The 15,519-nt window shown below is 40.7% G+C and overlaps 1 protein-coding gene across 1 annotated transcript in view; it reads left to right on the top strand.

Annotated features, from left to right (window-relative positions):
* The window catches only part of LOC135218026 (uncharacterized), a 182,417-nt gene that overhangs the window by 36,075 nt on the left and 130,823 nt on the right, over positions 1-15,519 (top strand). The window contains exon 4 of the mRNA XM_064254172.1: positions 13,117-13,272. Within this exon, the coding sequence (XP_064110242.1) occupies positions 13,117-13,272 (156 nt within the window). The remainder of the gene's footprint in view (positions 1-13,116; positions 13,273-15,519) is intronic.

The following is a 15,519-nucleotide window of genomic DNA, read 5'->3' as shown; positions in this document are numbered from 1 at the left end:
ATTGCTCGTTGCCAAGAGAAACTAACAACCTTCCTAGAGAAAGATGCATGCACAGCGAGGGAGTGGATGAGTCTGTTGGGGACACTTTCCTCGCTGGAGCAATTCGTTTCTCTAGGAAGGTTGCATCTCGGACCTCTCCAATTCTTCCTTTACCGGAACTGGAGGTGTCTCTCTCTAGACCTGGAATTCTCCTTCAGGATATCAAAAGGAATCAAGAAGGACCTTCTGTGGTGGACAGATCCTCTCCGATTTGCAGAAGGTCTGTCTCTGTACATGCCAAACCCGAACCAAGTATTGTTTTCCGACGCGTCGGAGACGGGTTGGGGTGCGACCCTAGGGTCAAGAGAAGTGTCAGGCACCTGGGAGGGGGAACAGGTGTCCTGGCACATCAACAACAAAGAGTTGATGGCAGTGTGGTTGGCGTTAAAAGCCTTCGAGCCCCACGTCCGAAATGCTATAGTTCAGGTCAACTCGGACAACACCACAGCCTTGGCTTACATAAGAAAGCAGGGGGGGGGGACACTCTTTCTCCCTGTACGAAACAGCGAAGGACTTACTGTTGTGGTCTCAGGCAAGGAAGATCGTTCTCCCTCACCAGGTTCGTACAGGGAGAAAGGAATGTCAGAGCCGATCTCCGAGCAGGAGGAATCAAGTGTCCCCTCGGAGTGGGACTCTGCACTCAGAAGTTTGCCAGGACCTGTGGAGGTTATGGGGCAGACCTCATATCGACCTTTTTGCGACAGCAAAGAACAAGAGAATAGACCTCTACTGTTCCCCGATCTCGGACCCAGGAGCAGTGTCAGTCGATGCTTTCCTTCTAGACTGGAGAGGTCTGGACGTCTATGCTTTTCCTCCATTCAAGATTCTGAGTCAAACACTCAGAAAGTTTGCGGCCTCGGAAGCGACAAGGATGACGCTGGTAGCTCCATTCTGGCCGGCCCAAGATTGGTTCACAGAGGTACTGGAATGGCTGGTGGACTTTCCAAGAGCTCTTCCACAAAGAGTAGATCTGCTCAGACAACCCCACTTCGACAGGTATCACAGAAACCTCCCCGCTCTCAATCTGACTGGTTTTCGACTGTCAAAAGTCTTGTCAGAGCGAAGGGGTTTTCAGCTAAGGCAGCGAAGGCTATCACATCAGCTAGAAGGCCCTCTACCCTTAGTGTCTACCAGTCGAAGTGGGACGTCTTTCGCCGTTGGTGCAGAAACCAGAAGCTTTCCTCTTCCAGTACCTCTGTGACCCAAATCGCAGATTTCCTGGTTTTTCTCAGGGAAAAATGCGGTCTTGCAGTTTCGACCATCAAAGGATATCGGAGCATGTTAGCAGCTGTGTTTAGGCACAGGAATTTAGATATCTCCAACAACAAAGATCTACATGATCTGCTAAGATCTTTGAAACTTGCAAGAAACCCTCGTCTCAAATTCCGAGCTGGAACCTGGATGTGGTTCTTCGTTTCCTGAGGTCCTCGAAGTTCGAACCTCCCCAGTCATCTTCTTTCAAGGATCTGACGAAGAAGGCTCTGTTTCTTTTGGCTTTAGCATCTGCCAAGAGAGTTAGTGAGCTTCATGCTCTAGAAGGAAGGGTAGGTTTCAAAGGAGATTCCGTGATTTGTTCCTTCCTTCCTTCTTTTCTAGCTAAGAACGAGAACCCCTCAAATCCTTGGCCAAGGAGTTTTGAGTTGCCAGGCTTAGCTCCCCTGGTAGGGGAAGAGCCAGAAAGAACTCTTTGCCCTGTGAGGACTTTAAGATACTACCTCCAGCGGAAGAAGTCTCTTAAGGGCATTAAGGACAGACTTTGGTGCTCTGTAAAGGATCCCAGTAGACATTGTCTAAAAATGCTTTGTCCTTCTTTATTAGAAGCCTCGTGAAGGAAGCACATTTGGCTTGCGGTGAGGATCACTTCAAGCTTTTGAAAGTCAAGGCTCACGAGGTAAGAGCCATTGCGACGTCCTTGGCTTTCAACAAGAATATGTCACTCCAGAATCTGATGAAAGCAACATTCTGGAGATGCAATTCAGTATTCGCGAACCACTACCTTAGAGACGTCAAGATTACTTACGATAAGTGCTTCGCGTTAGGCCCGTATGTATCGGCGGATTCGGTGCTGGGGCAGGGAGCTGAAGCATATCCTTTGTAAATTTTTTCCCCTATTGTTTGTATTGTGTTTTTATGGTTGTTTGAAAGAGGATGCGGGTAGGCATCTCTTTCTATTCGTATTGCTAACATTAGAATGGTTAGGTGATCTGTTTGTGCTAGAGCTCCCTGCATTGGTAGTGGTCAGGCTCTGTCATTTAAGAGGGCGAATCCCCATTGACATGATCCGACTTGGATTCTACTGAGTAAGTGGATATCAAATCCCTTCGGTAGACCCAAAGAGTCTTTTCAGCTGTAGGTCACGCCCTCGCTGTAGCTCTTCAGGCTTTGCAGACTAATAGACAGTAACTATGAAGTCTTCAGCCTTATCAGGTAAGAACCAAGGTTTGTTAGTATCCTACAACAGATGTTGTTTCCCCTTTTTCCTTGTTAGCTCTGTCTTTTTCCCTCCACCAAGGGTGTCAATCAGCTAAGTATATATCTGGCAGGAAAGTTCATGTACAAAAATGATATTGTTATTTTACAATAAAGTTTTGTACATACTTACCTGGCAGATATATACGATTGATGGCCCTCCCAGCCTCCCCTCAGGAGACAGGTGGAAGAAAAATTATGACTGGAAAAGGGGATTGGTTCATACACCTGCCACCCAGCGGCGGGTGGGGTAGATCACCTGACCTACCTGTCGCATTTGCCGCGAGTTTTGAATTCTGTCGTGACGTCAGAGACGTAAGCTAAGTATATATCTGCCAGGTAAGTATGTACAAAACTTTATTGTAAAATAACAATATCATTTTCTGGCAGAGGACTTGTCTGCTGACTGGGGGATGGATCCCTGGAACTGATTGTTTTATTTTCTCTGGGGGTGCCGAAGAAGTGGGAATTGTGGTGTTCCTTCACTACCTAAGGATTTGCTTCTTCTCAGATATCTGCTCTCCTATTTTCACCTTTGGATCAACTTCATCTTTTTCCTTGGGCTATAATGTAGCAGGTAGCCTCAGATCTCAGAAAAAATCCACACAAGATCTCCTTGATCAGTCAACCAAGTGTCCCAAGGAGTCTGTTTCATTTGGCACTAGGACAGTCTCACTTCTTTGGAGGGTAGAGTAAGAATCCAATCTCACTCTCGCTCGAACTTTGCTCAGTCAGGCCAGTCAAGAAGAACTCCACTAAACCCTCTCGCAAATGAGGATCCAGTCCTCCATGTACCAGTGGGAGCTAGACTTCTTCATTTTTGCGAGAAATGGGAAGTCAGAGGCTTGGGTTTTTAAGGTTCTAAGAGAGGGCGACTCCATCCCATTCAGGGAGAAGCCTCCCCTAGTTTTGACACCAATCATATTAGTAGCCTACTCTGAAGGCTCAGAGAGGCATTCAACCCTGTTGGAAGAGGTCTCTTCCCTTCTCAGGAAGGAAGCTGTAGAGGTGGTTGAGAACGTGAGCACGGGAAGATGAAATTCATAATGTTAACAAACCAATTAGTCCTTTCATCCATTTATCAGTGCAATTGGTGGTAACCATTGATATGCAGGATGCTTACTTCCATGTCCATGTACATCCGGACTCCAAGAAGTACCTGAAGTTCATGTTCCAAGGCAGTGTGTTTTCAGTTTCGGGCTCTGTGCTTAGGCCTCTTAACAGCCCCTCAAGTTTTTACTCTTGTTCTTGCGCTTCTAGCAAAGTGGCTCCACCTCATAGGCATCAACCTCTACTTCTGTTTAGATGATTGCCTTCTACGCTCTCCCTTAAGAGAAAGTTCATGGAGGACGTACGGAAGACCCTTCTCCTCAGCCAGAGTCTGGGCTAACTAGTCAACTTACAAAAGCTGCATCTGATGCAGAATCAAGCAATTCTTTATTTGGGGATGATGATCGACTCTCAACTTTTGGGTTTTTCCATCCCCCAAAAGAGTCGAGTCTTGCCTTCAGACAGCTCAAAGTTCCCTCTCTTTCTTGTCCTTTTCAGCTAACAAATGGATGAGTCTTATAGGAACTCTCATCCATCGAGAAGTTCATCCCATTAGGAAGAATTCATATTAGGGTAATGCAGTTCTTCCTGAAGGCCAGTTGGAACAGGAAAACTCATTTGTGTTTCCCATCATGCCAGCAATCAAGGAAGACCTTTGGTGATGGCTATGAGAAGGAAGAATTTTAGAATGGGAGTCTTCTTTCCTTTCAGCCCAAGCATAGCCTTATACGGGCAGTCCCTGGTTATTGGGTGCCTTGGTTATCAGCGATCCAGTTTTATGGCACTTGTTTAGCGGTTTAGCGCCGTAACCAAAAATGATCAATTTTTGGCGCTTAAATGCGCTGATTTCCAGTTATCAACACCAATAATAGAACATTGGTGCTGATTTATACCTAACAGAGGTGCCATTAACTGGTTATCAGTGCCAAAATCCAGTTATTGGTGCCAATAAGTGCCAAAAATTGCCGATTTTCGGTTATTGCCGATTTTTGCCTATCATTAAGCCATCAGAATGGAAACCCTGCCGATAACCAGGGACTGCTTGTATTCAGATGCATTGGATCTGGGTTGGAGGGGCTCTTCAGAGAGACATAGAAGTTTTTGGGGCATGGTTCCAGGAAGATAGGAATCTTTACATCAATATAAGAGAATTGAAGGCAACTCATTTAGGCCTTCAACCATATGTAGTAGCGACCTTCAACAAGAGAGTAGCGGTCCATTTGGACAACACAAAACCGCTCTTTTTTACATCAAGAATCAGGAAGGTACTCACTCCTCCTTCCTCTACGAAACAGCAAAGGACCAGCTCCTGTGGGTGCAGAAAAATTGCACCAAGATTGTTAGGTGATTCATCCAGTGCAAGCTGAATGTTCTGGTGGATGAGCTTAGTCACTACAGGCAGGTTCTACCAATGAAGTGGACAATAAATCCACAGGTATGTACTGACCTGTGGAAACTGTGGGGAAAGCTGTCAAGAGACCTGTACTTGTTTGCAGCGTCAAGGAGCCATCGCCTTCTGATGTTTTGGTCTTCAGCCCCGGACCCTCTGGCATAGGCAACGGATGCCATGCTTTAGGAACCTGGACATGTATGCCTTCCTACCATTCAGCATGATAAGGGAAGCTTGAAAGAAGTTTTTAACACACCGCAATACTTCAGTGATCCTAGTAGCTCCGTTCCGGCCTCTAAAGGAGTGGTTCCTGGACTTTCCAAGAATTCTGCCACAGAGACCAAGTTTTCTCAAGACCAGATGCAGAGGCAATTGCAAAGTGTAGACATTAGTTTTCTTGTAGGGTCTACCAGGCAAAGTGGGCAATTTCCCACAGCTAGAGGTTTAGCTTTGTCTACCATCTAAGGATACAGAGCCATGCTGGGTTCTGTTTTTAAACAGAGGCCTGGATCTGTCGTCTAATCAGGATACAGGCAGTCCCTGGTTATTGGCGGAGGTTCCGTTCTGACAGCATTATGATAAGCAAAAACCACTGATAACCGAAAATCGGCAATTTTTGGAGCCAATAACTGGTTAATGGCACTTCTGTTAGGTGTGTATCAGTGGCAATGTATTATCAGTGCTGATAACCAGAAATCAGTGCAGCTGATTTTTGGCACTAGACAAGTGCCATAAAACTGGATCGCCATTAGCCGAGTCCACCAATAACCAGGGACTGCCAGTATCAGTGATCTATTTAAGTCCTTTGAGACAACCAAGCAGAAGAGGACAGACTTGGTCTCCTGGAACCTGGATGTTGTCCGTAAATGGCTTGTGGGCTCTCCGTTTGAGGCCCTTCACTCCATCTCTTTCAGAGATTTAATGAGAGAAACCCTTTTCCTTGTTGCTTTGGCTACGGTCAAAAGAATCAGTGAGCTGCCTGCTAGAGATAAGAGAGTTGGAGTCTCTCAAGATGCAGTCTGCTCATTTACACTTGGTTTTCTGGCTAAGAACGAGACTTCTTCCTAGCCCTGGCCCCGTTCTTTCATCTTCAAGAATATTTTTGACATTCTTGGACTAGAAGAAGGGAGAGCTCTTTGTCCTAAGGGGTTTTGAGATATTACCTTAATAGGGCTAAGAGGATCAGAGGCCCCTCCAGTAACCTCTGGTGCTCTCTGGAAAATCCTTCTTGACTGCTTTCCAAGAATGCATTGGCATTCCTTTCAAGAGATATTATTGCCTAGTCGCCCATGAGAATTTGGCTTTTAAACTTGTCATCACGATTCTTCAGTCCCACTATTGGAGGTGTAGTAAATCAATGTTTGTGTCACATTATTTGCATGAAGTGAGGAGTTTAAAAATTACAGTACCCAGGGTCCATTTTCACGGCTGGCATGGTATTGGGGGACGAAGCATAGGAAGCATTCCTTCTACTCTTTATCTCTTCACCTTGGTATAGTGTGTCAAGTCTTGGAGAGCATGGAGGTACAGTGTAATTGGAGTACCCACCAGTCTTTTAGTGGATGGGTAGTGGTTTTTATTTTATGTGTAAGTAACAGCATTTTCTGGTTTGTTTATTGTGGTACCGCACCCAGGGCAAGTGCCCTTTTTGATGCTTTGTTAGCCATTGGAATACTCCTTGGCTTCCACTTAAGTAGAGGTGCTCCACAGCTATACTGCCATGAGCACCAACCAGAGGCAGTATCTTCCTGCTGTAGCTATCTTACCGGGAAAGGTTACAGCAAGCATTTGTCCAATGCTAGCTACCTTTTATTTCAAATTCATTACCATTACTAAATGTTGTTGATTAGAATATGTCCATGTATCCCACCTCCTGAAAATGTGGGATTCAGCTATGTAATTACCGTACTTGGTAAGTTACTTTAAAAAATTTTCATAACAGAATTAAGTTTTGTATATACTTAACAGGTAATTACAGAATTTGAGCCCTCCTTCCCTCTCATGGACATAGGGCACAAACGAATTGAGCTCTTCAGCTGTGTTGTACCTATTTTTCCCTGAAATGAGCAGGGCTAGTTACCTACACTAAAAAAAATAGAAGTGTGGCTGTAAATGTCAAAATTGAGGCTGCTGAGCAAGTTATAACGTTAGCTACTATGTAATTGCTTGGTAAGTATAATGTGGAACTTAATTTTATTATGAAAATATATTATTTTCTGCACCTTGTAACAGTATTTTTATACTATGCCTCTTTACAAATAATATTGTGATGTTTTCAACTATTTCAGCTCAACTTGCAAGTTACATTAGATACAAGGTAAAGTTAAAAATAAAAAAAATGATATTGCCTAGTACATACAGTATTGTAAAGATAGGAAAATTATACATACTTATATAAAAAATTTAGATAACTATTAAATTAATTAGAATGACAATTATGATACAAAAGTCTGATGTAATTTTGATGTCTTGTACTATTGGGTGAACTTTTACACTTAACACAAAAAATCTGTACAGATACCTGACAACTGAAACTTTACATAATTCTTAGTTCCATTCAAAAACTTTTAAAGAAAGTGAACAAATTTGTCCGTGAGTAGACTTTTGTCTATCATAGATTTGAAATGAGAACATAAACCTTGCTAATACTGTAGCAATACACAAATACATACTGTATTACATATAAGGAATTTGATCTCTTATAGGTAAAACAGTAACACAGCAGTATTGGCATGGGAAAACGTATACTTTACAAACAAACAAATCATACACCAACACAAATTAGTGCATATTTTATCAAATTTGTGATCAATTCCTTCTGGGAATTTTGTATTTTATATCTTGAATATTCAGTACTTTTGGCTGAATATAAATCTTGTACTCCAAACCTTGTATGAGAAGGGCTACGTTATCTGATAGTTCTACAAAGGAATGGGCAATAGGGACAGCCATGGGTGAATTTCATGCTAGGCTCCACCTCCTTGATATAATAACTTCCACTACGTACTATGATGTAAGTGGCTATTAAAGAGCTTCCAGAGTCTTCCAGAACAAGGTTTGCTCCAGTAGCCAGAACACATTATGGATTGTAGGGAGAACTCTATGACTTTCTGCAGTGTTGCATTAAGGATTGCTACAAAGCATCGGTGGGCTTCAGTATTTCCCTCCCCTATCTGTTGGGACTTTTTTTGAAGAGTCTGTTGATGCACAACCCATTTAATGAGCCTAACAACAGGATTGTACAATATATGCTCTTTTTGGAAAAGGGTAATCTGATAAACAATACTCTCGGTAGTTTGCTCTTCTTAAGCCTAAGAGCTTGGTATGAAATGGAGTCATATATATATAAGCCTCCAGTCACTACTAAATGATCCCTCCAACAACAAAAGGAAGGACAACAATAGCAGCAGCACTCCTTTCAAAGCAGGGGGAAATCAATTGCTGGACAATATATAGAAGTTAAGGGAAGAGGCTGAGCCCAATATGACTTGGATGTTCAGGGGTTGCCTACAGCACCATATGCAGTGTAAGTTCTCTCCTTGGGGACATAGTATTATTTTTAATGGTCTAGGGTAGAGATGGTCCCACCCTTCCTCTCTCTCTCTCTCTCTCTCTCTCTCTCTCTCTCTCTCTCTAAAAAAAAAAATAGAATAAAGGGAACCATATATTCCACCACTCTTTTATCATTCCCAAGAAGGATTCCTCTAGATGATGGGTGATCCTTGACATCAAGTTTGAAAAAAAAATTTTGCAACAAGTTTCTGATGACTACTGTTGTCCAAGTACATTCACTCATTCTCCAAGGGACTTCGATTGTCTCCATAGATATGAAAGATGTTTTGGATAGGGACATTTTCTGAGGCAAGGACTTTGTTGGGATACTCTTCATGGCTGGCTGTCTCTTCCCAAAAATACATACTCAAACCAGAATAAGGAAGAACCTGAGATGATTCCTTGCAATGCCCAGCTTGTCTAGATGACGTTTGGAATGAAGTCTGGGCCTGTTATAGTTTGTGTCAGTTCTACATAGTTCTAATCCTGAGATTGCAATTGTAGGATGTCAACAAAATCTGGCTTTCCCATGCCAAGAGAAGTTTTTGTGATTGGAGATTGACAAGATACTCCATCTGTGGACCTGGAAGAGATCTTTGTCAACACAGGTCAACCTGGCTCCATCATCTGTACAAGTGATAATACGTACTGATGCCTCCTTGACAGGTTGGGAAGGTCATTGGGAGGATTGTCATATCAGCTTCTTGAGACTGTTGGCTGTTTTTCTATCTAAAAGAGCTGATAGTTTAGACAATATGACTGCAGTGTCTTGTATCAAGAGGTTGGGCTCACATTCAGCCCCGCTGAAGTCGGTAAATGCCAACATGTTTCCACATGCAGAAGTGGACCTGTTTGCCACATGCAAGAACCATCAGAGCATGAATATTCAGGCAGTAACAAGAGACATCCTTATAAGACTGGCATAAATTAAGGATGATACCTCTTTCCTCCATTGCCCCAGGTTTCAAAGGCTTTAAATAATCTGCTAGCTTTCAACATAACTACTTACCTAGAGGCCCTGAATTGTTCGAACAGTCATTGGTTCCTTTTGCTTCAACAGCGGGTGAGCGAATAGATTCCATTGCCATCTGTTGCTTTATCCCAGATAGGAGGGAAAGTCGTCTATGAATCCTCCTTTCAGAGCCTTGACCTTCACATGTGGATTTTTTAAATCTATGTAGTCGACCATGATGATTTACCTAACATTACTAAGAACATAAGTAGTCCCTGCTTATCATTGACATGAGTTAATGGCATTTCAGTTTTACAACGCTTGTTTAACATCATTAACCAGATTATCAGTGTTGGTAAGTTATTTTCAGCGCTGGTAATTGGGTTATCGGTATCGGTAGGCAGTTTATCGGTGTTGGTAGGCAGTTTATCGGTGTTGGTAGGCAGTTTATTGGTGTTGGTAGGCAGTTTATCGGGGTCTTTTAAGTTATTTTTGGCACTGGTAAGCAGTTTATTAGTGCTGATAGATGCTTATAGTGTCGTAAATGCCGTTTATTACCTTAATTATTATGATGTTCTAGTTAATGATGATTTTCTGTTATCAGCACCTGGCTAAGAACAGAACCCCGTTGTTAACCAGGGACTGCCTAGTGCAAAAACCATGGACTTCATCTGTTCGACATAGCAGTTTGCATGGAAAATGTGGTTAGGTGGTTAGTTACCTTATTCCTTAGAGCTCAGTCAGAATCTGTTAAAAAAGTTTTACATTTATAAATCCTTTGAGGTCATGTGCCTTGCTATTATGACAAGTCATGATATACAAGGCTGCATTGTTCGAACCCTTGCTTCATGATTTGGAATTTATTCTAATTTAGAAATTGTTAATTCCCTTCTCCAGTCCTTCACACTGCAAAGGCCAGCTCCTGCAAGGCTTCCCAGAACTTGGTCCCTGAATAAGATTCTTAGACTCCTGTCTCCCCCCCCCTCCCCCCCACCCCTAATCCCCCCCCCCCCCCCCCCCCCCCTTTCCACCACCCCAGTTCATTGGGCCCAATACAACTACAACACACATGCTCCAAAAGGCAGTCTTGACTGATTTGGCATCAGGAGCTTGGATTAGCAAACTGGGCTTTCTAAGACATGGACAACGTTTCATCACTCATACACCTAGCAATCATTAACTTTTGTCACCTGGTCTAGGATGAGGACCTTTTAAAGGGAAAATTCTCTTTTCTGATAAGGAACTAAGTATTGGGATAAAACATCATGCCTAGTTCAAGCAACCAAAGTTTACCTAGATGTTACAGCAAGCATCCCAGACAGTCTTCATTTTCTTACAGCATAGCACAAACAAGCCACTCATTTGGGCTGAGAATTATTTTACTGTTTCATTAAAAAGGCAGAACCCTCACCATTTTCTGGAGTTGCATGACATCTAAAAGGTGAGTATATTATTAACTCTTTTTTTTTTTTTTTTTAATGTTTCTTTCGAAGAAATCTCTTGAGTGTACAGGGTAGTATTCCTGAACCAGAGAAGGTGCAGTAATCCCACAGCCAGACCTTACATAATCAGGCAGGTCACCTTAGAACCACAGGGGATAATCCATATAGTATAGGTTTATGTATTGTTTCCTGTTCTTTATTGCCAAACCCTAATTGGTATCTAGAATAAAGAACAGTTGATAATCTGTGACTTTACCTTGGATAAAAAATTCCTGCAACACTAGTGCCATGGGAGGGGGGTTAGAGGTCATACTGAGATATTGCTGTATAAGGTGTACTAATCCTGAATTGAGTAAGTCTCCCAAGAACCATAAAGAATAATTTATATATTGGTTCGTGTGTTGTTTCCTGTTCTTGATTGCCAAACCCTAATGGGTATCTGAGATGAGGATATTGGCTGATAACCTGTGACTACACTTCAGACCAATTGATTTATCATGGTGGTTGGGATGTTTATTTGAAGCTAAATCATTTCATCACCTGTCAATTTCTTTTGGAAGTTCCTTTGAGGACGAACAACAGCTATGCTATCAAAAAGCAGTTTTTGATGCAGGAAAAACATATTTTGTTGGTAGCCACTGTGAATCTTCAAACATACCCACTTTCCCTGACAAAAAGGCATGAGACTGGGGTGAAGCCTTATCTTGCACAGACCTGGTGTGAAGAGGAAGATAGCCGACATAGCCGCTATTGTCACATCTGTGCAGTTAGGATACGGAAAACCAAGGTTCTCGGTGTGGAGATAGAGCTCCTCTTGTCCTGAGTCTTTTATAATCTAGTACTTTTCCAACTATGTATGTACTAGTACTATTGTGGCCAAGACCAACTATAAGAGAATGCATATAGAGATTAGTCAGTCTGTCTTATAGAGCCTTGGGAGGACCATGAGAGTGTAACTCCTTTGTGGACTCACATCATTTACTGAAAGTAGTTTTTTCCTATGAAAATTTGTTCTTTAGGTGTAAAATCACATCTCTCTCAGGTGATATAACAATAACCACAGCATTTTTTTTAACATCAGTCCTGGAAATGCTTAAACTGAGATGCCCAGTATTGACAGTTTGGTCAAGTGTCAATAAATGAATTGGCTTTGGCCTCAGTGTGGCTGAAAAATGTCATAAATCATACAATATAGAGCATGTACACCAATAGAAATATGGGTAAGCTTCTTCATAATCAGGAAACATTTGAAGATTAATTAGCCTGCTATGCTGATTATTCAGTAATGCCAGAAACAAACCAGCTTTTGTGCTAAGCACTGAAGTTTTTGGAGATGATAAAAGTTGATTTGGGTCAAATTATTTTTAAAAATGTATAAGATAAAAGTTGATTTGGGTCAAATTATTTTTAAAAATGTATAAGTCAAAGTGACTGTGAAAATCTGGAAGCATACTAGCTGTTTACTTAAATCCTGTATGTATACCATGCCTGGCGCAAAATAACCCTAAAGGACTACCATGTCCAGGGAAGAGAAGAGCATAAAAGAGATACTTTTTGTTCTGGCAGTTCACCATTGCCCACTGTAATTATAGAAAAAAATCACAATGATGTACTTAATATGGAATTAAAACAGAATCACCCCTGAAGTGCTTATAGTTATTACTCATGAGCAACAATTCTGTCAACTCTTTAAAAGTTGTGGGACTAATAATACATATACAAAATTCTGAGGTGAGCATCATCTGAAATTCTTCAACAATGTCTTTACAATTCTTGAGAGTGGAAAGAAGAGGAAGAGAAAGAATAGGATCATGTTTCCAAATCATTTCCTAAAGATGGAAAAGTTAAATCCAGAAAAAATTAAAAGACATTTATATTTGGTGATTAGTAGTCTACCGAAGATTTGATCAGTGATGCTAACAGAATAAACCAACAAGAATCTTTTTAATTTTGAGGTGAGGCCTTACAGAGCATCTTTAGTCTACTCTGACAAAAACAGGTAGCAAATGAACTAACATAGTGAAACAAGATATTTAAAACTGGTTAGCAAATGAACTAATATATAGTGAAACAAGATATTTAAAACACTTATGATTTTAGCAATTAAACTTTCATCAAATAAATGGGATCTATGTACGGTACCGGATTTTTAATGGGCTTGTCTTCATGCACTTTTTAGACATGAAAAACTGATGTAAGTGCTCCTGAATTCCTTATTACAGTCATCTTCAGCCAAAACAGTGATGAGCACCCTTAGTCCTAATGACTATCAGAACTCTGGGGGAAGTAAATCTGCTGAACCTTCTCCAAGATGCAGAGTTAAAAGTCGTCTGTTTCATTCTTCAGGTCCTCCAGAGTGTCTTGTAAAGCTGGCTAAGGTGAGTTTGATACCTTGAGGCCTGCTGGGTGTTAATCTTGGTGCAATGGATTTCCACTTCAAGTTTCCCTGGTTTGGTTTACCTAGATTAAATTTGAAGTATATTTTTTATCTCTAATACTGTGGAGGGATTCTAATAACACTTCATCTAAAATAACATACTGTATGTACAGTACTAAATATATTAAACAACAGAAGGAACTGATGAATATGATACTTGTTAATTCTTAATCATACATGCAACCATATCTCTTTTAACGGGCACACAGTTGTCTATATGTACTCTGTTTTTTTCCATCTGTCCACCCGCCTGTGGTGTTTGCATATGGTAACACTGCGTCCCCGGCTTTAGATAGTTACACTATGTGTAAGTTTTAGGTAAAAATAGGATATATGGGTGTACATTTGCAACTGAAAATTTTTTTAATAATTTACTGTTTGCAAATTGCACCATTAATATTCGAAATAGGATATTATTATAATTGTTGAATGTAAGCTGATTGTAACTATCTAAAGCCTGGGATGCAGTGTTACCATACACAAACACCTCGGGCGGGTGGACAGATGGAAAATAACCAAGTATAGTCATGCTACTCATTTAGCTATAGTATTAGATTTCTAACCATATGCATGAAATAATACTCTTGATATATTAAACCAATAGAATATTTTTTAAAATTTTTATTGTGTAGTTGCTGCTTCATCCTCAAGGATTACCCTTTCCATGGTCTATCCAGAGCTCCATGGTGACCAGACTAATGTCTGGTCTTATGGCTGGGTATTGTGTCCTAATGATAAACATATAATACTTGATAAAGTATAGATGGATTCTGGATAAGAGGGCACTTCCTATTATCCTCAGCGAATACTAATACGTATTCAGTTTACCTATGTCAGAACCGCAAGAAGTGGTTATGCACATACACACAGTCATATTCTTTACATACGACCAAAATCTGACCAAAACGCCATTCCCTTTCTGGTCTTTTCTAGTTTAGACTGTGGAGCAATGATTTATTGTGCATGCTTATTTCGCCAGCATACATCTGTGCTGCTTACAATTTATGATCGTTACGCTATCTCCAAGAATTTCGTTTTTCACCTATATTACTTTCATTACCGAGGTTCATGGAAACTTATAAGTTGAAAGCTAAGTGTACAGTTGTAAGTTACAGCCAAGACTTTTTAGTTTATAATGTGGAACAGTGAATTTATTGTGCGTGAAAAGCCTTAAACCATCATTTTTTCCCCTGTACTTGTCAGCACTAATGATTTAGGATCATTGGCTCCAAGAGTTTAGTTTTTCACTTATTGATTTCATTACCGAAGTTCATGGTATCATCCAAGCCAGTACACATTGGCGCTTCTTACATTTTGTTATCATTAACTATTTATAGAAGCAAAAATTATATTGAAGAATTTTTAATTCTGTTTATTAGTTTTTTCTAAAATGTTCTACAATTATTATTAATATACAGATAATCCTTTCAGATAACAATGTTGGCAATAGCCTACCAGGCAGTAGCCTACTGTCTAAATTGATTCAGTGAGAATATGTTAGGTAGGCTGTAGTAGATATTGTCTGTAGCTTATAACCTAGGATTATGTATCCTTAAGGATGAACAAAAATAACCTGGATTAGGTAGTAACTTGAATTAAGGTAAGATTGAAGGGCATATCCTTTTAGGGTATGGGCATAGGCAGTAACCAAAGTTTACACCAAAGACCTTAGGGTTTGATAAAAGGCTACTGACATTTTTCCTTTATATAGAGCCTGTATATTTGCATTGCCTTAATACTCTAGGCTATCTTTCACATACCCTTAAAAGGGAATTTAATAATCTAGATTGACTAGACAAAAACATAGGCTTGGTGTTAGGCTAGCCTATCTATAGTGTTTCACATTTGTAAGTTGCCGTTTTTTATGTGGTAGACCAAAAACTTTTACTTAATCAGGATTAGACAATAACCTGTATAACCTAACTATAAAGTTTCACATTAGTCAGTTACTGTTTTATATAGTAGACCAAAAGCAGTGCATAGACCAAATGGGCTATGAGGTAGTAGCCTATCATGAAGGCTTCAAATTACGCCTGGTTAATCCCATACCTTTAAAGGTAAATTAATTAATAAGGATTAGACAATAACCTGTGCTACTATGAGATTCAGGGACTCTGTAACACAGTTTTTTGGACTTTGCTCCTTATCAAAGCATCGGATGTAGCTGAAAGTTGACATATGTATATTT

The sequence above is a fragment of the Macrobrachium nipponense genome, chromosome 9, assembly GCF_015104395.2.
Source record: "Macrobrachium nipponense isolate FS-2020 chromosome 9, ASM1510439v2, whole genome shotgun sequence".
NCBI lineage: Eukaryota > Metazoa > Arthropoda > Malacostraca > Decapoda > Palaemonidae > Macrobrachium > Macrobrachium nipponense.
The sequence above is the reverse complement of the archived record's forward strand: the minus strand, read 5'-3'. Positions and strand labels throughout refer to the sequence as shown.